The sequence below is a fragment of the Protomyctophum parallelum genome (genome assembly GCF_964188405.1).
Source record: "Protomyctophum parallelum genome assembly, chromosome: 1".
NCBI classification, from domain to species: domain Eukaryota; kingdom Metazoa; phylum Chordata; class Actinopteri; order Myctophiformes; family Myctophidae; genus Protomyctophum; species Protomyctophum parallelum.
In genome coordinates this window covers 30,125,091-30,149,166 of record NC_139697.1, presented here as the reverse complement: position 1 = coordinate 30,149,166, position 24,076 = coordinate 30,125,091, and the positions used below count along the sequence as shown (strand labels likewise).

The window sequence follows — 24,076 nt, the reverse complement described above, 5'->3', positions numbered from 1 at the left end:
AAATGAGATGGCAGTAAAATCTAATGATCTCCCCATATTTCAGGATGTCTTCTATCAATTGAAACGATAAGTAAGCATCTATGACAAAGGGCCATGAAAATATGACTTATTTAAAAAAAGTGGTCATGTGGCTCAATTTGCCCCAGGTAAGGGGTAAGTTGATCCACATGATATTTTAATTTAAGTTGAACAGATAATGTATTCACTTATCGATTATAATATAATAACAGTTTTCCCTTTTGCAAATAGTCTTATTTATTCGTTTATTTATTATTTAAACAATATAAAGACAATTAAATAAAGTTTGTTATTCCGAACATTATATTTGCAATATTGTTAATAACATATTGCAAACTTCTCTTAAATGAGTATGTACATGCAAATTAAAGGTCATTCAGTATAATTTGAGTAGCAAAGACTTGAATATAGCAAAGATATGAATAGTGATTCCCATTGACTCAATTTACCCCCGGACATTGGTTCATTTTACCCATAGCCACCATTTTAGAAAACAATGACTAGAATAAGCTACTTCAGACAATTTATTTGCTAAATGATCCACATGGTTCTATATCCATTGGCAAATCATCAACGTGTATGATATTACATTTTAGACCTAGGTACATTTTTCTTTGTATAACAGTCATTTTACATGATGTGTCGAAATTTTACTTTGACTGACAAAGAAAAGTTTTTTGTGTAAAATAATGTTTTCTACTTTCCCCATGTGCTTCCCAACTTCACAGCCAGGTGTAAATGTAAATGCTTACTAGATTTATGGTCACATGGCAACACAGTTTTCTAGATAAAGGGGGTGGTTCAATTTACCCACTGGCTCATCTTACCCCGTTCTCCCCTATCTATAATCTATCTATAAATGCACCATGTCTCTATACGTCTGTACGTGTGTACGGTTGTAATCCACACACCTCGGGAACCGTTCTCCCCACGAGTAACGACTTAAAATTCGACACACGCGTTCCACACCCCCACAGTGAGTGCATTGCTCGGTGTTGGGTCTGTCGGCCCCACGGTTGTCCAGAACCTTGTCTATTTTATGTAATATGATCCTGAGAATCCTGATCTAATGTAATATGATCCTATCTAATAATTAAACTAGGCTATTATCGAACAGACCGCGGACAACAGGATCGTCAGTGGTGCTATACTGAATATAGACCAGCTTGCTCCATGATGACCACCACAATCTGGTAAAAAAAACTGCCCTGAAGTCTGGACACACCAAAAAAGTATATAAAATGCTCATCTGCCAGGAACATTAACCTCCCTCCAACTAACTAATCTTCTGTCACCCGTTTAGTCTCTTCTGGTGTGATGTCATGGGAAGTCAGTTCAGAGAAGAGAGCAGGCACCCAGTACTGTGGTTCTCCGGCAGCTTGAGAATCCAGCCAAGCCAAGCCCTCTTTCAGCAGGTGCCCCAGGACATGACAAGCCCGTTCTCTCTCCCACTTTAGATTGTATGTGATCTCACTCACTGTAACATAGCCCTTCTTCTCAGCCAGCTGTAGAGCTATAGTGTGATCCATATTGAGCTCTGCTGGGACAGACTGCACCAGGTATGAGCCTCCGACAGGGATCATCTCAAAGCTGTTGCCTAAAACCTTCAGTTTCTTTATGGCTCTCACCAAGTCGTCTTGGCTGACGTCCTGAGCATATTTCCCCCTACCCTTCAAAACTCTGTGATGGAGTTCATTCAGTGTAATGAGGCCTCCAGTTCTGTGTTTCAGGGCGAGGCACACTTCAATGATCTGCACACCCAGCTCATAGTAGAAGTCTCCAACACCAAGCATTTCTGACCAAAAGCCTTTGCCAGAGGCAAGTGGATCGACCCCAATAGTGGCACACATTTCCTGAAATTGGACCCGAAACTGTGAGCTCTTGCGGATCTCTTGTTTATGCTTGCTGGCAAATTCCTCCAGGTGAGACTTGAAGGTTTCTAGCTGTTTAGACATCTGAACAATTTGATCCTGGGAAAGAACAGTTCCTCTTTCCTTATACTTGGCCTCTGTTAGTTGCTTTTTGGCAATAGCCCCAGCACCAACACCTCTCCGATGCATCCGTTACTGTTGTCTGGTCACACACACAATATTAGAAAGGTCCGCTCAGTGGACGGCAAATATCCAATAAGAGGCACACCCCAATAATACTTACACTGTGGTGCGTATTTGAAAGTCATCCTACATTGCAGATGTAAAATCAAAAAACTAAGGTGATGAGAATAAGCATACTTGAGATGGTCCTTTCTGAGCCCTTATAAAGATTGTTTGTGATGTGGTGTGATGTCACTAGCCATGCCCAAATATATTATGGTGTCACCCCTTTTAACATGCACATTGCTATGGCAATTAGTTGATTGAACGTAACAACGTATGTGCATGTTGATCTGAAGCAATAGAATATATTGTGGGCACTAACAACTAGTTTCATCATACCCAGTTTTTACATTAACAAATGTTGAAATCCACTTTTCACTGTGACATTTGTATTTACAAGAACACTGAGCAGTCCACACTGCTTGATGTCAGTCTTAATAAGGTCCCTGCACCAAGTGTTCTTTGGCCTCCATCTAAGGGCTTGTCTTGTGATGCTGGTATTGGGCTTCCGGAGTGTGTGGCCTATCCATCCACACCTCTTAAACTCCTCTTCCACTGGCGGTAGACTCTCCCTCTGCCAGGTCATTATTGCTGATGTGTCGCCAACAGTATACTCAGGATTCTCCTCAGGCAGCTGTTGACGAATGTTTGCACAGTCATCGTTGCTGCCTTTGTTGTCCTCCACCTCTGATCCGCACAATAGTACTGGCTTGACATTTGAGCTGAAGAGTCTGAGATTTGTTTCGAGTGCCAAATGGTCTTAGTTGGACGATCTTGCCTTGCTGGCTCTGATGTCTGCATCCGTGCCGCCCTGAGTGTCTGTGGAAGTGTTTATTTTACAGTTATGGCTAATGATAAAACATCTGTATGAACCTGTTACACCAAATTCAATCAAAACATGACAGCGGACTGTTTAGTAAGCAAGACTTTACAATTTGTCTTACTGTAATGTTGGTCAGTTTAAATAAATGTGCTAAAGAGTGCGCCTGTGACGCCATTTGGTTAGCCATCACTGAATTATAGCATGATGATGCTATGACTCAACTTGTAGACATGCCATTTTGGCACATGACAACATCATAAAACAAAGTATAAATCAGGTCCGGGACCTGGTTTGACAGGCCCATTCCCTTATTACAAATTCTAATGACTTATACTAAAATCTTTAAGGTGCACACAGGCACAAGCGTAGTTTTGTAGATGAGAAATGAAACCTTACACACGATATTCTTTCCCCAATCACTGGGATAAAGCCATTTATTTGAATTTCTACAAGTGCGTGCCCCGTGCCCCGCCCCCCCCTTGAATCAAGCACATCCAGAAACCAGGCCCCATTTGATCACATAATGGGGTAACAAGGGTAGAGGGCAATGCCACACTGGTTCCCTGCATTCCTTGCCATTTTGATGTAGCCGCCATTTCCATAGAATGTACCCCAACTAAAGAAAAAGAAAGACAAGCACATTAAAACAAATAATGAAGCAGTCAGATTAATGTTCAGTCTTGGTCAAAATGGGAAATGTTAATACAGTATATATAAAGAGGTCCATTAACATTTTGGTTAACATTGGGAGTGGACATGGTCACTCCAACCACCAAAACTGACCTGTTCTTGATGAGCCAGTAGTCTTGTCCCTCTTCAGTGCCATACCCCACTGCTAGCACTCCATGATTAACTCTGTGGGTACATGTGTGATCTCTATACACACCTGTTGAATGCAATAAAGTTCAAATGTAACAGTACCATATTAACAGAAAGTTTCCGAGCACACATGCAGCTACTACAAAGTAAATCAATTTATTGTACCATCTATAAATCTCGTAGACATGCAAAGCAAATATTGTTGCTGACAATTAAGTCTAGTGGTGAAAAGTGTTCCAAGTTAAGCCTCACACTCTGCTGCTCCGTTTAATTAAAATGTGATGTAGCTCACCATGGCGGTAGAAGACAAATTTAGGCCGGGAAGCGTCGATTGCAACCGAGATGGGACCAATGGCTGCCAGGCCTGCTTTCAGTATATTTTCATCGCCCTCCGGTAAGAATGCATATCCAGAGCAGTTAGCAACTCGATATTCAGGTTCATACTTGCAGCGACCGTTCTACCAAGAGATGGAATAGAAATTGTAAGTTCAAACAACCTTAGTCACATGCACAAATTTTCTGCCCGTCAGTGACCTGCTACGGTGTCAATCACTTCCATGCGCAACTCAAACTCACCTCTCCTGTGTATGGATAGGCTGCATCAGATTCAATGCCATCATTTTTCAAGACGTACTCAAAGGCATTGGTCATAAAGCCACCGTGGCACCCATGGTTGCCAAATCTTGTAGAGCAGTCTACCAAGTTCTGAGGGCTGAGTGACATCAGGGTGCCTGTGTTCTTCTTAAACTGACCTTCCAGAGCCCCAACTGCACTAAAGGCCCAACAAGAGCCACAAGATCCCTGCAACGGTCACAGCAACAAACAAGTTTAAGTCCAAATATTGCATCTAAAAATAAATTTGTAAACACTGCAAACAATAATCAACTCCAAAATCCCAGGCTTTACAGTTCCAGTTCTCTCAGGAGACATACATTGGCACTTACGATTTTACAGAATCTACAGGTAAACGTTAATACTGTACATTTGCAGTGAAAAGTACACCCAGATCTCCTACCTGCATTTTGACCTCTGTGACAAAGCCTTGCTCTCTCCAGTCGAGCATGGGAGGAACAGAACCATTGACCTTGACAGGAGACGGCCATCTCTCCAAGTCAGCTGGCACACGGGTTCCAGTGAGCATAGCGAGCTCATCTGTGGTCTGCCAGTAAAAATAAACCAGTCTATTAAGGATCGATTATGCCCCGTGTCATTTGCCTACCATTAATGTTCAAAGTGGCCCCATCTAATCAATGTGTAGCCATTAAGACCACATTTCTGAATTCAAATATTCCACTGTTTGCTAAGTAATACTCACCAAGTCACCAAGGTGGTTCATTGCCAGCTCAAAGGTGTGTATGCCCAAGGAGGCTTCTAGGTTGTGGACATTAATCATTTCCAAATTATCTTCCCAGATATGTCTGCGACCAAGCTCCTCAAGCTGGAAGGAGTGCATATTGATTCAGCAAAAGACAAATACTGTAGAAACGTAAACTTGGCATGACCATTACCGCCATGTTTCTTTGAAACAGTAATACCATATTGCCATTAATAATGCAACAGACATTACAGAGGTAGAATTGTATAGGACAGCAGTTGTCAAAATGCAATTACGGTAAACAAAGTAGCCTACATGTGCCATTAGTATAAAACATTTGGGGAAGAATATAGAGGCCTTACATAAATGGGTCCTTGTCAAAAATCTTTTCAATGTCAAGTGAGGACACATGCAGGCCAGCTGCCAATGTGTGTCAATTTGGGGTCCTGGACATCAAAAGAAAGTTTGAGATCAACTAGTCTAGAAATAGATAGGCCAACCTGATAAGAATACACTTTATTATGGGTCTTCTTCCAAAGTTCCCAGTGTTGATCAAGTGCTTTATTGTGGTCGAACGCAAAGGCCACTGCAAATCCACACATGAGGGCGAGAAGCAGGCTCCCAGTCATATTTGACTCTGAAAGGAAAAAAGAAAGTAAAACAATACACACACACACATTTTCTTTTTTTTTTAACTTGTAACCAAGTTGCTCAAAAACACCAACATGGCTTTAGTGCACCTACCCTGAGCTAGTGCCCGGTGGTAGGCTACACAGACAGCTAGAACAAATCACAACTAACTAGGGAAAACACATCAAAGTCAAAGCACCACATCATAATTTGTTGTCATATGAACCATGGCTATGTTGAGAGAGAAGACCATAAACATGTTCAGACAAACACAATTTAACTAAACACTATTGTATTACCTTTGTTCAGGGCTCGCACTGTGTTTGCTTAGAAATGGCTTCAAACAAGCGGACAAACAGTTGCACAACTACACGATGAACAACAGACGTATTAGAGAGACTTTTAACAGGTGTGAACTGCAGTGCGCACCTGTATGTGATCTGACCTAATCATGCCTAAACCAGATTTGTACTTCGACATACTGCGGTGTAGCTCAAAATGAGCACGTTTGTGTTTTTCTTGTTAACATAATAGACTGTAGTTATTGGAATGTATGCAACTCTTTTGGGCATTACAGCCACTATCAGGATATTCAGAAACTATTTAAATATTTTCATCATAACATCTTATAGCATGATTAGCACCTCAGAAGATAGTAGGCTACATTTATTTTCTGCTCGATTCATTTGAAAGTGCTGTTATCCACTATTAAAAAAGGCAAAATTATCACTTTTTCATGCCACACATTTATCAATATTTGACATTTTAGTAGTAGTAGTAGCTAGGTAGTCTACTCTAATTGGATCTACATTCATTATGTAAAGTGTGACATACACAGATCATTTCATAAATGATAAAGCCTAGAGAGTGGCAACTGTCCCCCACATGTAGGCCTAATGACCAAAATGAAAGAGTCTAGTTTAAAAGTGATAGTGATGAATGAATATCGTTTCAGAAAGCAGAATGTTACAGAAAACAAGTGTCTGTAAGTGTTGCTCTAAAATCTGATTATGGATGGAATAAGAATAAAACCTGCATTTCTTTGGTCAAATGTGATAGCAAGGGGGTGGCATATACACCATTGCCATCCCCTGTCTGGAACCCACTGGAACACCAATTGGACACAAGAATCACATGACACCATGCTCTCTTTCTTCAGGGTTTTATTTCCGTAACATTTTCTTCATATAACTGGATATATAAAGGGCACACAGGTGCAAAACCCAGCATATTCAACAACTCTCACATAAAATAAATACAGCACCTTGTCAGCATCACTAAAATATTCTGAATATCCAGAATATAATAAATAAATTACCCAACCTTTTTTTGTTCATTTACAAAACACAAAGACAACATACAATAGTTTTGTGTCATATTGATATGTTTTTTTACTTGTTTTCCTTGATGTTTAAGTTCCACAAATCTGATACATCCAGATACAAACATCTACAGCTTCTACACACACACACACAGTAGCCTACATTTATTTCAAATCGAAAGTCACATTTAGAGTTGAATTTTCTCATTTAATATACAGGATAGAGCCAAAGTAAAATTAACACCAACATAAAGAGCTATGGTCCAGTTGCTCATTAGTGTGTGTGTGTGTGTGTGTGTGTGTGTGTGTGTGTGTGTGTGTGTGCGTGCATGTGTAAAATAATAAAAATCCTGCACATAGCAACATTAAAATATAAAAGTGGAGTTTCAATTGACAGAGTGCTATTTTGGTTACTCAATATGCCGTGGTTGTTTTCCTTTTATCATTTTTAGAGTCCAAATGATTTGTCTCAGAACTGCTTGAGAACCATAGATGAGCTTTATTGCTGACATTGACCCCGTTCCCTGTTAGACGGATTCATATGGGTAGGCCTACATTTGTAAATTAAGATATATATGCATGTTTCTTTGCACGTTTCCCTTCACCTCTGTGGAACGGCTTTCTCTGGCTTTGCCTTTCTGTCGCTGTGAGATCTATTGTACACTTTTACAGTATCCCTCAGAAAATCAGGCATTATATAAAAAGTTTAAAAAATAAATTACAAAAAATAAAAAATAAATAAAGTACACAGTAAACTCATTGTTAATTTATCCATTTGTAACTACACTACACCAAAACCAAATGGACCCTTTCAAGTCCATTTAGTTCCATACAGACGCTTTCACTGTGTACCTGGTTCAATGTACACAAGCAGAACAGTCACCAGTTCAAAAAATAAGTTGCACCAGAGTTACCCACTGATCAAGAACAACCACTGCAAGCAACATTTCTATGCGTCATCATCATACTACAACAATTAGATAAGACTAGTAGTTCTTGCTGCAGTCAGACAGAAAACACACCTGGCATACAGGTCACCCAAACTGATCAGACAATACAAGACAAACATGCTTAATGACTGGTTGCATACAGAGGAATTATGAGTGCAAGTTGCCACTCTAGGATAAAGAATGTCCATGTTATCCAACAGTGGAACAGGGTGCATGTCAACACGGTACTGCATTAACAATCACAGGGACCTATTAGGAGCTGCAGAAGGCCTGATAGTTGTTGTTGTTTTTGCCTCTACAGAAAGAACACACAGTAAAATCCTTAATTTAACACTGAGAGTGAACAAATGGACCCAAATAGATCCAAATGGACTCTCAACTATAACTACTTGTTCACCACTGGCATCAATCGTCATTATAGTTGTGATGTGGACTCTGCCATCCACTTGTGTTAGAACAATTTTAAACATTTTTAAATATCTTAGATAGCCTATAGTTAACTTTACAGTATGGTAAAAGGAAGGTAAGTCTGATATCAGAGGGACAGGGAATTGACATCAACACTGAATATTGGAAATGTTGGTTTTTTTACATGTCATAAATATGTCCTGTGATCACCAAAATGAGCTGCATTCATTACAAACACCACAACGGAAAAAGTAGAAAAATATGTGACACGCACTTTTGGTACTACATCGTGATGTTAGTAGGCTACAACATCGGCCTCTACAGCACACAGCCACACATGAATACAATGTTCAAACAATCCCTCAGATATAAATTAATTTAGACCTAAAATGTGAAGAAAAGAAAAAAACACACAATCAAGACATTCCTATAGAAACAGCAATAGAGAGCTTAGATCTAAACAATGCGTCCCAGAAATGTCTCGTTCCCTCACACATAACCACCACCACGCACACATATTGTACTCCTGCACACATGCACACAATTACACCTACAGTTTAGACGTACACATGTAACAGGTCAGATCAACTAAGTCCTCTAGTTACAGTATGCATGCTTCTGAAATAGCCCAAATCAACAGCATGGTTGTCCATCATGCCAGCAAGCACAAGGCTCAAAATGGGAGAAAGTTCAACCCAAAATGCAGTTATAGCGCTTGCTAGCATGAATAACCTAGACCTACATGAATTACTGACATCATGTGTGTTCTTCAACACACATGCACGCACGCACGCGCGCACACACACACCACACACACACACACACACACACACACACACACACACACACACACACACACACACACACAAGCATGCATGACACACTGATATAACATTTAAACAACTTGGTCGCACAACGCACCACCCATTTACTCACTAACTGATTGTCACTTAACATCTGTGACATCCACACACACACAGTAAAGTCCTCAGTGATAATTTAACTGTGAGTGTGAAAATGACCCCGAATGGACATGGATTCATCTTGGTCCATTTTTATCCCCTCAGATTGACATTAACATTGAGGATTTTACTGTGCACCTTTGGAGAAATTAAATTGATGTAGTGATATGTATACAGTATAGTTAATATACTAACTCCGGTTTTCTTGTTTGTGTGCAGAGTCTGCCGACCTTCAAATTTGTTTTCGTATCTGTCCAACAGATATTCATGTCATCTAATCATTTCAAATAATACCATTTAAAATGTGCCATTTCCCTAGATCTTTTATGGTATTATCTTATAAGCTGTATTTTCTCCTTTTGTGCCCTGTCATTGTGCTGCAATGTTCTATTGCACCTAAAGCTTAATTTATATTTAGTTGCATTTGTCATGTGCCGAAAATAGCCGATCTACAAGCTCACAACACGTCATGATGTGTTATCAGTCTGTAGACTATTTTCACCTTAAGGCGTAAGCTTTGGTGGCAGTCTTAATTGCCTTAAGGGCAAATGCTAGTTTCAATCTTTATTTGTGCTTAATCTGAGGAGTTACCATTATGGCTTAATATAATACATATAGATAGAATACTTCATATGTCAGTCTTAACAGTCTTCAAAAGAAAAATCTATGTTTTTTTCGTATGTGAATAATTTTGACTTGAACGTGCATGCAAAGCCACACAAGTGGATTGGGATTTTACACTAGTGACAGGCAGCGTGGAGATTGATCCTGAACACAAAATGGCACTGTGGTAAAGCTTTGTAATACCACATGAATGGAATACAACCACCAGCGCCAATGTGGAAGCTTTTCCATTATATTTTAGACATTAAATAGCCAAATACTTAAAATGTTATGTTTAAAAAAATAATTGTCTGTTCAATGGTTGACCTCCACCCATAAATGCCCCGCCGCCAACTCTCATGAAGTGAAAGGGATAAACAACAACTCAAATAACTTTTATGTAAAGATGAGCTAAAAGACGTGCACACCCACATACACTTACATTACCATAATGCAAGCAAACATCATGTTATGGCGGTGACACATTCATCACATGTCCAAAAATCCCATTCTGGAGAAATGCCCTTGTTACCCACTGTTAACAATGGCATAAACCTTGTAGGACTACTGTAGCTTTCAATGCTTTAGTGGTTCAGGAGGGAATAAAAAGAAGGACATTATATTTAGGCTACATTTAGAACACTGAACACTCTAAAACCTGCATCAAAATATACCCATTTACAACAAGGAATCCTCTGAAATGCATCTATATAAGTGTTCTATCTGTGTGTTGAGGCTAAGGTAGGTAGACTGGATGCATGCAGGACAAGAAAATCTGAATCTTAAAAATTATATTTTCTCTTTATGAATGGATCCAGTCGTAGGCTGAGGTGAGTGTGCTGGAATGTCTTATGGTAATTGTACTGTGTAAACATTAGTTCCTTTAGGTATTTCTACAGTAGGCCTGGCTCTATTAGACAGTAGAGTAGTAGTAGTTTTTGTTATTATTTTGGTATTTGTTTTCATCTTGGAGAGATAGAAAGATAGATTAAAAAAACAGGTGCATCTCATAGTTCTATTAGCTGCTATCTGCTAATCTGCTTTCTATCTTGTACTATTGCTAATTCATGGTAACTTGAAATTGTATCTTTTGAAATCCGGTACAATGGCGACTCAAAAGTGTTACCTTACATTATATTATATTATATATTATTTTACCAAATCTTTTAATTTACTGTATTTATGTAAATCATATGAGCCAATGCACAGATGATCAAAAAATTTATAAAACAATGTATTTCACACCATTATTTCCAACAATGCCAGAAATGTACATTCTGTCTTAACTGCAAACCGTAGTAGTACAATTTGCCATCACAGTTTTTCTTGGGGCCAGGAAATGTACATGACACTTTTGTGAGACATCAAACGTTACGTTATGAGTGCCAACATTCTGGATACCACAAAGTTGCACTAGAACGGTCAAATCTGTTGTTGTCATAATGTGAATACTTCTTTCTATCTCTGTATCTTCTCCAATTAAACACCATGAGTGGTATCAGTATAAGAATGACACAATCCATTTCATAGGATTCAGGGCTTACAATGGAGAAGGCTGTCTGTTCTTTTGGGGTTTGCCGGGCAGTGCTGGAACTTGGGGATGTTCTCTCTAGCTGTGTCCAGCGGTAGGTACCCTACTGCCCTCAGGAGGTTATTCACTTTTACTGTAACACTTGACCTTGTGTTTCAGGCAACTTCGTTGCAAGGAAACTACCTGCAGCAAGGGCACCGGCAGCAAACAAGATGGGCACAGCCTTGGTGATGCCAACAAAGGATTGGAAAATACTTATGCCTAGGACAGCAGCCAGCTTGCACAGAGCGTTAAGGAAGCCAAATGCTGTGCACCTGGATGAAAAGACAATAGGGGGAAATATAGTACATCAAGAGCAATTCCCATATACTACTAAGATGATCTTCAGAGGAACATTGACTTATCTAGTTGGGGTTCTCAAACATTTTGGCTGGGGACCCCGGAAATGCTTTGGTCATATCTTGCGACGCCCCCCCCGCCCCCCAATACAAATTGACGGCTACAATATCCTTAATAATAGAGAAAATACATCATAAATAAATACTGAAACCAGATATAATCATTAAGGAAAGTTTATGCATGTACATAGGCCTATGTAAACTCTTAATTTCCATTTTCCAGCCATTCATTTATTTTTTTATTTCTTTCCTCAGAATATAACCTGGCGACCCCCCAAAATAATTTAGGTTGAGAACCCTTCATCTATGACATCGTGAAGCAGGTACAATTTTGGTACCATGCAAAGAATTAATAAAAGTATACATTATTAAGTAATTAATTAATTATATAACCAAAAAAATGCTCAATTTGCTCATATTATGAGCAATTGAATATAAAGACCTTTTATAAATCAGTGAAAGCTATGTGGTAAAACGTTGATATTTGGTCTAGAATATGAATCAGTTTTATTTGTCACATCAGTTTTACAGGTGTAAAGCAGTGGATGAATTATTTTTTTTGTGCGCTCTCCGTCATTCTGTAGTATTCTGTGGGAAGAGAGAGTCTATTTTAAATGTGCCATATATTTTCACGCTATGATTCAGAATCTCTTTGGCTGTTGTGCCCGCCGTAGTTGTTGGCAACCTTGGTGAAGATGAGTAGAATTAATATTGAGTTGTATTGTAAACAGAGAGATGTGAGACTATCTGATGCATCATTATTTCAAATGCAGGTGTGTTCTTTTAGTTGTAATATTTTTTGTTCGAATGTGGATACACAGCAAAATAATATACAGTGCCTCCCGTGATTTACTGTACAATCTATAGGTTGTATTTTAGGTGAAATGGGTCAATGGGTCCATATTAATTTAGCACTGTTATGATCGTATGACCAAAACGCTTTTCCACCTATCACTCATGCATTTTGAGAACTTCTACGTGACGCATTAAAACGCGTCTATTGACGCAAGGACTGCAGTCCGATCACGCAGATCCAAGCGAGAGCACATGTGTTGTGTCACTCTCCGTCTGAAAAGCCCTTTAGCAGGGTAAAAGGGAAAGGAGTACTGTTTTTTGTATTCTTGGTTTATTCAGGGCTAGAATACATACCAGATTGTGACCTGGAACGCTTTAAGTGTTCACCCAGGTCTACCCGGACCACATTAACTGTTCACCCAGGTCCCCTTATTATTGACACAGCTGTCTTGTATTGCTCATTACGCTGATGAAGGCATAGAGCCAAAATATATCACCGCTCTAAATTGAAATAAAATAAGTACATGCTCATCATTTTCCCTTTTTTTATGACTTACAGTAGGGTACTCAAGTGTTATGGTGCACACAAAAACACACATTCATCTGAGGGTGGCCACCTGTTACCTTTTATCTGAGGGGTACAGCTCCACGGTAAGCACGTCTAGGGCATTCCATGAGGCAATGCTGATACCACCAAACAGACACAAGAGGGCGATCATTCCTGACTCATTACTGCCAAACATCAGGAAGAAGCAGCTGACACAAGATATGACACTGGAGCCCGCTGTGGTAAGAGGACAAGGCAAAATAATGACTATTAAAAAAACAGGGCAATAATTCAAGACCCAAACGGATGTCCTACAGCAATTGCTTGAATTTAATAGAGTTTAAAATCCGTGACATACCCAACATCCGCAACCGGCCAATTTTATCCATCAGCAAAGCCGACACAATGTTGCCTGGCAACACGGCCAACGTGCCGAGGAAGCTGACAAAGTATATCATGTAGGCATTGTTGTCATCGCTGAAGTCCAGCATGCAGCCCTCTTTGTTGTGGAGGAAGGTGCTGTTCGCCAGCTTACAGTCGATAAACCTGTATTTGAACAAATCTAAACAGAGGAGAGAGAGAGATGGAGGATATGTGCTAATTGTTATGCTGCACTGAATCCTCAGCAGAAGGAAATTAGGAAATGCAATTGAATCTAGAGATAGAAATAAATGAATAAATATGCCACACGTTTAATGTGTGCCTTTGAGTAAAATGTTTAGCTTAAATTATTAAATGGCCTATTTGTACTATCAAACCATACTTCATTTGGATCAGCTGGCTTTAATTAAAATTCTGTTATAGACACAAAATGTGATAATTGAATCACATTTGCATATGATGCTCATTTGTGGTTAACACAAACTGCTGAATTATCACCACTGTATTTGCTCAACTGTTTCTTCCATATCACAGAATTAAGCATAGTATTATTATTACAATTTCCAATGGCATCATGGCAATAGGTATCCTACTACAGCAGGGGTTCTCAACGTTTTTGGCTGGGGACCCCCGGAAATGCTTTGACCCCTCGAGGGGTCACGACCCACGGGTTGAGAACCCCTGTACTACAGTATAAAACAAGTATAGATACTGTGTAGATGTATAGTAGTGTTTCCGACATACAGTCATGCAGAGAGACAAACCCTTGTGAGAACTGTGTATATTTTGAGAACTGATCATTTGGATGATGATGTCATAATGAATACAGAGGGGGAGAGAATCCAAAAAACATGTACATGTAAGAGTGTTAGCTCTATATATAGTACTTTGAACAGATGTGCTTATGGCCTTTATCCAAGGCACTTTACATAGATTGTGCATTACATTCACCCATTCACACACACGTTCATACACTGATGGCGGCGGAAACCATGCAAGGCACCAACCAGCACATTAAGAGCAATTAGGGGTTCAGTGTCATGCTCAAGGACACTTCGACACCAACTCTGGGGGAGTCCGGGTTCGAACTGACAACCTTATGGTTACCATCTGGCCACTCTAGCACTGAGCCCCGGTGGCGGACTGCCCGAGGCCCGGCCCTACTGATTATCATACATTTTAGGCCCAGTCCTCAGGCCTAAAATTGTCATGTCAAGTTTATATACAGGTGAGCTAACATGCAAATAAACTTGATTGTGATTCTCATTCTGATAAATTAGAGTGTTGTAGACCTTTGTTTACCTGTGTTGTAAAACAGACTTGCAATAAATGTGCAGTTTCTGAAGAAGGTGTTGGTAGAGGTAATGTCCTCGAAGTAGCACTCCTCGAAAATGGAATCCTCAAACACCATGGATTTCATCTTGAGATTGAGGAACCTTAGGGAAAATGTAAATATTCACAACTGTAAATAATCTATCTCTACTAAGTCTATGTACTGTATGTATGTCATGGCATGAATCTACTGTATATGAATAAGGTTAACTTGGGTAAGCAGTCTGGATCTGAACCTGATTTTAATTCTGACCTCAACATCTCTGGAACAAAGTACACTTACTTATCATTGAAGTAGTGTCCTTCACGATGCACTTGGTTTTCTAAGGTGAAGTTAAAAGTGATATGCTCCACTCGTTCTTTGGAGAAGACCTTTGTGCGTGATTCATATTCCTGCTTCTGAATGTACTTGATCATATCCGGGAACCACACTGTCAGACCATAATAGCTGCAAGTATGGTGAAGTTGATTGTAAATCACAACATAGCTAAGTGATAGTAGCATTTAGCAAAACAACAACATCATCATCATCATCATTAACCTTTATGTCACCTCAAGAAACCATTGAGGAATGTCATTTTCAAGGGTATCAAATTACCTAATATTTAAGAACATGGTTTGGCTTACCTGAAAGACATGGTAAACCAGACAGCCATCAGCATGAAAGTCGTTCTCTTATATTCTGGATTAAAGCATGCAAGGAAGTTGCTCCGCACCTATAACATGTCAACAAACAGTGAGTAAAATTGATTTTGTGAAGGCTGATGTTGATACGTCTTGTTGAATCTGGTTGCCAAAGAAAATGTTATATGATTGTATATTTCAAAAAGAAAAAAACTGCGACACTGGATGTATTTTAACATTGAGTGTCTACTATCTTTTGTGTCTATAGGTGCGGTCCATGATCAATCCTCGATTTATTTTATTCAAAGTACATTAAACTGAAAACAAATTATTTACTACTCTGTCCCTGTCGTTATGCATATCACGTATCAGTGGTTTGTAGAAATGTACGGAAAGTAACGTTTTAGCACAAACAAAACTAGTGTTCTGATTGCTAACTGATAATATCTGACTATGATCTAGCCGATGGTGAAAGACCTTTTCCTCTCACCTGTGTGGTTAGGCTCATAATCTTCAACTTGTAGCGCTGCCAGACCGGTGTGTCTGTGCCAGTGTCAACCAACTCATCCATCTGTTTCACAGTCTTGATCGTAGTGACCTTTAATGGACCAGACATTGCTTTTAGCCTAGGCCCTAGGGCAAGTATGATTTTCCACATCTCTTAATCAAATGAATTTTAACAACTAAGTATTTAAGCAAAAACATAATGGAGCTGGGAACTTCTTCTTTGGTGCATCCATTCCTGGGACATGTGAGGGGGAGACTCTCACCCAATTGTTTTACTCTCTATCTAGTAGTAGGTACTATACAAATAAAGTGTATTATTATTATCGCTAACGTCGGGGGATAATCCCCCAATCCTACATTCAAACCTGCCTGTAGACATAAACAGGGATGGGGGCAGGGAAACAAAACTACCTTTGATGATGTCACTGAGCAGCCTGAAGGTACCCAAGGACCCACCCGCCTCAGACATCAGCAATAACCATAATTGTGTGGGTGAAAATCACCCAACGTTAGTGCTCTAGGGTCATTTTGGTGCTTTGCCATTGTGACATCCATAATCATATCAAGACCAAGAGGCCTCTATCCACCTGAACCCAAAAATGCATAAACCAGTAGAGTAGTGAGCACAGATAAACTTGTAAGAAACACTGATGTTACTTACAGAAAACACCTTCTCTGAGTGTCCCTTTGCTCTCATGTTGGTATCGTGCACTTGCTTTAGAACCATCCAGCCTTCATCGTGTTTACCATTCTGTTGTAAAATGACAGCATTCAATCATGTGTTATCTGAAGCAGAGCTCATCATTTTTAAACACTTCAATGTGTTCATTTTTGCTGATTTGAGCGGATAAACAACACTTCAAACAACCAAACCGTACAAATATGTTTCAAATTATGTCATGGGTATTATAATTTGTTTAAAGCTGCAATCCGGAACTTATTTGAATTAATAAAACGTTATTTTAACCAATCTTTATTGTAGAGCAGTGGTTCCCAAACTGTGGTGTGTGCACCCCTTGTGGTGCGTGAGCACCTTCTAGGTAGGGTATGCGCTACATGAAAAAGCTAATGTTGGTGCTATGGTTTTGTTTTAAATATATTAACATATTATGCCAATATATGGCAAATATATGCAGAATACAGTATATCCTATGCTGCATATATAAGCCATATTCAGGTTCATATATGTGGATAAATAGGAAATGTATGTCCTTACAGTATATAGCAATTATATATGCAATTTATATTGTGGTAGGGTGCGTCAGCTATGTCAGGAGGTAACAGGGGGTGCATGGCCAAAACAGTTTGGGAACCGCTGTTATAGAGTATGCACAATATGACTCTTACTGTACATCTGCAGTGGTTGTAGGTTTTCCAACTCTTCCATTGAGGCATTTTGACCCTGGCGTTGGTTCATAAGTACAATATCTTCCCTGGTCACGCAGGGATTCTGTCTTGGAAGAGTGGCATGTTTGGTCCCCCACGTGGGTAGTATGTACTATGTATTATCAAGAGCTTATTTATGGCACATAGTAATAGTAACTACATTGGATGTAACACTATTCCATTTGCCGGAAATGTATCAGTTTGGGGCATAAGGTTTCCACCCGACAGCGGCGATATATTTATTGATTGCAGCTTGAAAACCCCACATGGGATGTCATCAATGCCTACATGATGATATTAAAAGAAAAGTGAATCCCGTTGCTTTCACACCACATGGAAGGCCACACTGTCTCTCTGCATTTGATATATAAATATACCGTATATTACATTGCTTATTGTAAGTCGCTCTGGATAAGAGAGTTTGCTAAATGTCTAGATTGAAATTGTAATGAAGAGTTGAGACGAAGAACCATTTAAGAAGTCCATAATTTATCCTGACCCCTCCTCAAAAAGTCCCATCAGTACTGACCCTTTATCCAGATTTTATACATTATGGATAATTATTATGGACTTAAATGGTTTTTCGTCTCAACTCTTGTAAGATATCATATTTACCTCCAAATAGAAGCGTGGGCTTTCTGGCATGGCAGTGAGAGCAGCGATGGCAGCAACAGAGGGAAACGCGGCCACTAGCACAAACACACGCCAGCTGTGGAACTGGTAGGCAGATCCCATTTGGAAACTCCATCCTGTGAGGGAAGGAGGAGGGAGGGAGGGATGAGCACATGCCTCACGCTTTTCTATGACCATCTCAACTAATTTCCTGTGTAAATACCACTCCGACTCAAGCTGGAACATGAACACGGCCGTGGTCAGAGGTGTAGTTGACTCGCAAGTTAGATGTTTGTCATCAGACGGATCGGTAGGCGGAGATCTTCGATCGGCTGTCAACATTAGACTAGTTTTGTTGGGGAAGTTACTTTCTAAATGTATTGCATGTTGCTTTTGCTTAATACTTTCAATTAAGGTTATATGTTGTTACAATATCTGCCAAAGGGATGTTATATAATATTACATTAGATTAGGTATTATGTTGTTTTATTTACCATAGTGAGGGATTATAGCCCAGGCCATCGCAGATGCATATATGCCGCCAATCATCCAGAACATGCACAGCCAGCTGAGGTGCTCTCCGCGCTTCTCTTGGGCAAGAAATTCAGAATAGTAGGAAAACACAATGGGAATGGAGCCACCAATCCTGCAAAGATGAGAAACTAAATGAGCACTACACATACTGATCAAAAGATCCTGCACTTCCTGTACAAAACACAAACACAACTTGTGATGTTGATGATTTCATTGTGTTCAGGTTTTGGTACGCAGCATTGGCCAGATTATTGTGTGGGTGAAATACTCATTCTCTTCCTCCTTCCCCTTCTCACACTGCATCTCTACCCTCCGTCACCTGGTACCAAGTACAAAGGTTTACAAGAGAGGAAGTACTAAAAAATAAAAATACAAATATTGTGGTCTAATAACACGATGGCTTATACTGTATGTGGACATGCGAGTAGTCTATGATGTCAGTTATCTATGACATATCTATGTCAAAACCTTAGCTCTGTTAAAATTGTTAGCAACTCAAGTGAGAACTGAGAATACAAATCACTTTTTCCTTCATGACTGACTAACAGAAATGTTCTGTTTGGCATGGTGACTACTGACTAGCATTAACCACAGCTAGTGGCAGCTAGCCTAAGCTGGCTTGGCTGAAGTACAGAAACCCTAACACTTAATTTACTACACTTGTTGATTAATTTGCTGGGCCAGATATTTGGTCTTTGTCACAAGAATATTAACACTATTCTCGTTTTCTGTATACTCTAGTTACTGTGTAATCATGGCTAGCAATGAACATGAGGATAGAAACTCTGTGGGAATGTGTCTGATATAACCACAAAGCCACATGACTTCAGGCCCCAAGTATGCCAGTTGGGATCCAGAGCAGAAGGCAAAACGGTACTACATAATCTATGGATTATATAGCACTGTTTTTCATTCCGCAAAACAGTAGAATTCTTCATTCATTACTAATGGGAACAGTATGACATTTACCATTAGATGTGTAATTGCTCTTCCTTATACAATAACTCAGGATGAGCACTTATTAGCTTTCTTGGCAGTTAGGAGAATTGAAATGAAAGTTATTAAGCTTGTGGGTACAAAACAATGCAGTGCTTTATGAAAGTTTGATTCCTTCATTTCCGTGAACTCACCCGACACCAGAGAGGAGACGACAGAAGAGAAAAGTGCTATAGCCCTGAACAAAAGACGAGAAGAAGGAGAATACACTGTTGATGGAGAGAGAGATGAGAAGAGACTGCCGACGACCTATCCGGTCTGCCAGGGCCCCCCACAGGAATGCCCCGACCATCATCCCAAAATATACAATTAGACCTGCAAGGACAACAACAAATAGGTTATGTTAGGTGAAATGTTCAATACTGTGCTGCCACCACCACCTACACACACGCAGGGCCGGATCTACCTTATGGGCAATTTGGGCATTCGGATTAGCAAGGACATTTTCTGTGAGGGGCCTAAGGGCATTTCCAAATGAAATAAATGGTGTCTAAAAAGATTAGTCTTTTATTGTTGGTGAGAAGGAAGCTGAAAAGTGCAATTGCGTGAAAAGCAGCAACAATGCGCTAGATTGGCTGTTGTTCAAGGTGGGTGGGCCCAATGGGCTGTGTGAGGTCAGGTGTAGAGGTGATTCTGGTGTAATAACGACGTACGACCGCCATCCATCCATAGTCAGGTGGCTCGACAAAAAATGTGTTTGTTACTGCCTGGCTGTCACTCTGGGGCGGGAATAGGCCAATATACGGCATATACACGCGTGTGCACAAAGATTTACGTGCGCATGTGAAGGGGGGACCCTTCGAGCTTCAGTGCCCAGGGGCCCTCAGAGGTGTTAATCCGGACCTGCACACACATAACTGGACCATAGAACTTTATGTTGGTGTTACTTTTACTTTGGCTGACTATCCTACTGTCTATCCAAGCTCCCCTGCCATACTTTAACCACTTAAATCCTACTTCGTTGACCAACAACCCCCAGGGCTCAATACTTGGTCCGCTACTTTTTTATGACTTTACATCAAATCTCTGCACTGAAAATAGCAGCTCTACAAGTTGAATAGGAATGTTAGGCTTTCATGTGGTTAAACACTATATAAACAAACAATGCTTTTATTGGTTTCATTAGTAGTAACTGTCTTAATATTAGCAAAGAATATACATAATAACAATAAGCTTCCTTGAGTTTCCCTTACCCAGCATGCTCTTGTTTGGTTCAGAGAGACACATGTCTCTCTCAGCACTGGGCAGGACAAAACCAACCACAAAGATCTCCACACCATCCGCCATGAGAGCCAGCCCCAACACAAAGTACAGGGTCCACTGGAACTTGCCGTGACCACATTCTTGCAGAATGGTCTCATACTGTTGAGCCAACTCTTCCTGGTCCTTCCTCCTCTCAGCCTCCGAGACCCCCATGTCCCTGAATTGCTCCCCTCCGTCCCTCACTGAGCCAGGGCCTCCACCCAGGCCGTCCTTGTCCGACTCTGCCCTGGGGATGCCCTGGTACTCTCCCTCATATATCTCGTCGTCCTCGTCGTGGCCCTCTGTGGAATCACTGTGGCCGCCCTCGTCGTCATTGGCAGCTTGGCTGTCACCGCGGTAGCGGTCTCCTCCATCCTGGTTGCCTTGCGCAGGGAAGTCGTCATCATCTTCCTCAAAGCGGCTGTAGGAGCGCTTGCTATACTCGTCAGACACTTTGTCGACACTGCGGCCGACCTTCTTGGAGGCTTGCCGCTTGACTTCTTTGGCAATGTCTTTGGCACCTTTTATGAAAGCAGTCCGGTTTTGGTAGCCGTCCTCCATGTTGAAGAGGTGCAGCAGATGTGAAGGTGTTCACAGATTTGTCCAAGAGGCCACCTTAATCTAAAACGTTTTGCTCTTCAGAATTATTTCACAAAACCACTAAAGTTGTCTTCTTGGCTGAAATAAAAACACACAACTGTAAATACCGGTATAGTAGCTGTCATTTCACAGAATTAAATATTTCTTGGATTTGTTTTTGCCTGTTTGTTTGAAGGGGTACTGGAAATTAAAAACTGAGTAAGTGGGATGTAAAATCACACAGCACTTCCCATGTAGCCTACCTGAGGTGAGGCAATTTCCTTCTGGGATCCTTGTTGGTTAGTTACAATATAATATGATACAACTAATATGATGATCCAACTGCATCATCAAAGAAAGACCGTTTTCATGGATGGTTGGTTGACCAAGGACCAACCGAGCCAAATACCATGGACTATAGATTATGCAACAGGTAGCCTGCCCTTAAGCCATCATACTTTATACACAAAAACCTCTCCCAAATAGAAATGGACATGACAAGCAAAAGAGATATGATTAAAACAACAGAGCAGGATTTTCATTGCTCATTGTTGTGTATAACGTTCAGCTAGCCGCCTCCTCCTTCTAATCGCAGGCAGGCAAGGCAAAGGCAGCCCACTCAGGCTGTGGCGTGTGGCCAACCAACGCAGCGCTGTGGCACGTGCCTTCTTTAGAGTGAGGGAAAAAATGATGGATGGGGGAAGACTGCGAGGGAGTATCTGTCCTCTCCTCTTGAGAACGGTTTTCTTTCCATTGCTATTTTATTTACTTTTTCAGATGACACACCATCACTGCGAGTTTCCTCTTGCAAGGTCAAGCATATGGCAGATGGCCATCATCGTTACTGGCAGACAGCCATATTAACGCAGTCAGTGGCATTTGATTGCCATCAGCGGCGAGTGTCGTGATGAATGTGCCAATCTGGACACCTGAAGATAATATCGACCAACACAACCCCACATGCAGCTCGCAAATCTGTAGAATGTGTGGATAATATTTCTTCTCGCAAGGCTGACAGGCTGTGCAAGAAAATATCGTCACTACATCCCATTCATTTTTTTAATGCGCTGACCATGCCCTGGTCGAATAAATTAACTATATTTTTAAGAAGCTCTAGGCCTAGTCAGATATAAAATTCACGTGTTCAATGATGATGGTGATGTGGTGGTGCATGATGACTGATGATTATTATGATGGTGATGATGAAACGAGCCGTTAAACCAGTAGCCAATCTTGAATCATCTTTATATAAATAAATAAAAAACATACAAAAGAAATGTTCCTCGAGAGTGTCTTCAAGCGTGACACCTGTACTCCCAACATCGGCTACTGCGAGGATCCCGTCACGATCTGGCTTGAGCCTATTCATTCGATTATCGGCCCACTCTACAAATCAGCCAGATATCTTAATTGCCATTTATGAAGCCAGTTGTTGAAGAACACGCCCATCGGCTATGATTAGCCTAGGTTACATTTATTTGAGCTGACGAAATACATTGAGAGCCACTCGTGAATTAATTTCAGTCCTGGGGAAAAAAATAGTGTCTCACCTTGATCGTGCAAAGGTTAAATGATCCCTCTTTAGGTTTGTAAAGCGAGGTGTGGTGGTGTGTGCTGATGTGCTGCAGAGCTGTTGCTGCTGTGGAGCGAGTGATGATGCTGTTCAATCTCCTGTTTGTAGATACTGGAGTCCCCCACGCCAGCCGATTGGAGCACTATTCATAGTTCGATGCGCGACGGTGTCGTGCGCCGAAGAATATCCGATCTACAAGCTCACAGCGGGTGGCGGATGAGACGCGTTGTGGGCTTGAAGGTCTACTATTCTGGGCAGTTCTCGGCGCGCGACACCATCGCGCGATGGCGCATAAATTTAGACTTCACTTGCAATGATGCGAGCATCAGAGGAGAAGCCCCCTCCCCCCTATTCAACCCTCACAGAAACACATTAACGCATTGCTATAGGGGGATTGGCGCATATCCCATCTTCGTGCGGTTGTCAAAATGTATCCTTGTGTATCAGGTTTATTAGGCTAGCCTACTTATACCCATATGATGAGATTGTATTCTATGCCTCCAATTATTTAGCCTATAATAGGCACGGCTTCTTTGGATTATTTTCTTGCTTTTATATTCCCATTGGCGTTCAAACATGTTTTTTATAGCAAAAAAAAGTAGCAGCCATAGCATATGATATTTTCAACCGTGTACGGTCATATTCTTGTGTAGGAACAAAACATAGTCTAGTTTGTCGCATGTCGAGGAAACGCGCATGTCTCTTGTTGCTATGCCAACCACTTGCCTGTCAATGATTCCATAGCCTATTCTGCATACAGTGTAAATGGATTCAGACATGCTAAAGAAACGTGACTTTAAAAAAAAAAGGAACACAACCTGAGCTTCGAGATTGACCCAAATGTACATTCAATTAGTTCTCCAATCATTCATCATTTTAAACCCAAGCAGTCATGGAAAATTGTTAAACAGTTATTGGTGATTGATGATCAGTTAATGATCTGACAAACAATGTCCAGATGGAGCAAGTCCCATGTGCCCAGACACTGCCTCCCATTCTCCAAATGTTTACATTTAAGCTAGTTTGCTTGCTCCCCTTATTTATTCATGAGTTCAAAATGTTTACTTGTGTGTTAAACAGACTTCATGGTAACT

General features: G+C 40.6%; 3 protein-coding genes across 3 annotated transcripts; all 3 read right to left on the bottom strand.

Annotated features, from left to right (window-relative positions):
• Window positions 1–1,298: 1,298 nt before the first annotated feature.
• On the bottom strand, window positions 1,299–2,078 carry LOC310866290 (vacuolar-sorting protein SNF8-like; the record flags this gene model as incomplete). The annotated part of the gene is made up of 1 exon (XM_083775865.1): window positions 1,299–2,078. One exon carries the CDS (start codon window positions 2,076–2,078, stop codon window positions 1,299–1,301), a length of 780 nt encoding a protein of 259 aa, XP_083631991.1.
• A 1,367-nt stretch (window positions 2,079–3,445) lies between these two features.
• On the bottom strand, window positions 3,446–6,058 carry LOC310859779 (cathepsin S-like). The gene is made up of 8 exons (XM_083766512.1): window positions 6,001–6,058; window positions 5,572–5,708; window positions 5,072–5,194; window positions 4,772–4,915; window positions 4,333–4,557; window positions 4,049–4,214; window positions 3,721–3,823; window positions 3,446–3,553 (listed from the first exon to the last, which is right to left on the bottom strand). Exons 2-8 carry the CDS (start codon window positions 5,698–5,700, stop codon window positions 3,454–3,456), a joined length of 990 nt encoding a protein of 329 aa, XP_083622638.1. The 5' UTR covers window positions 5,701–5,708; window positions 6,001–6,058; the 3' UTR covers window positions 3,446–3,453.
• Window positions 6,059–11,491: 5,433 nt separating this feature from the next.
• On the bottom strand, window positions 11,492–21,391 carry LOC310875115 (synaptic vesicle glycoprotein 2A-like; the record flags this gene model as incomplete). Its single annotated transcript, XM_083788210.1, has 12 exons — window positions 11,492–11,790; window positions 13,294–13,453; window positions 13,575–13,778; window positions 14,900–15,033; window positions 15,213–15,377; window positions 15,557–15,645; window positions 16,044–16,151; window positions 16,722–16,811; window positions 18,062–18,195; window positions 18,553–18,704; window positions 19,723–19,903; window positions 20,782–21,391. The coding sequence occupies 12 exons, from the start codon at window positions 21,389–21,391 to the stop codon at window positions 11,607–11,609; spliced, it is 2,211 nt and encodes a 736-aa protein (XP_083644336.1). The 3' UTR covers window positions 11,492–11,606.
• Window positions 21,392–24,076: the final 2,685 nt, after the last annotated feature.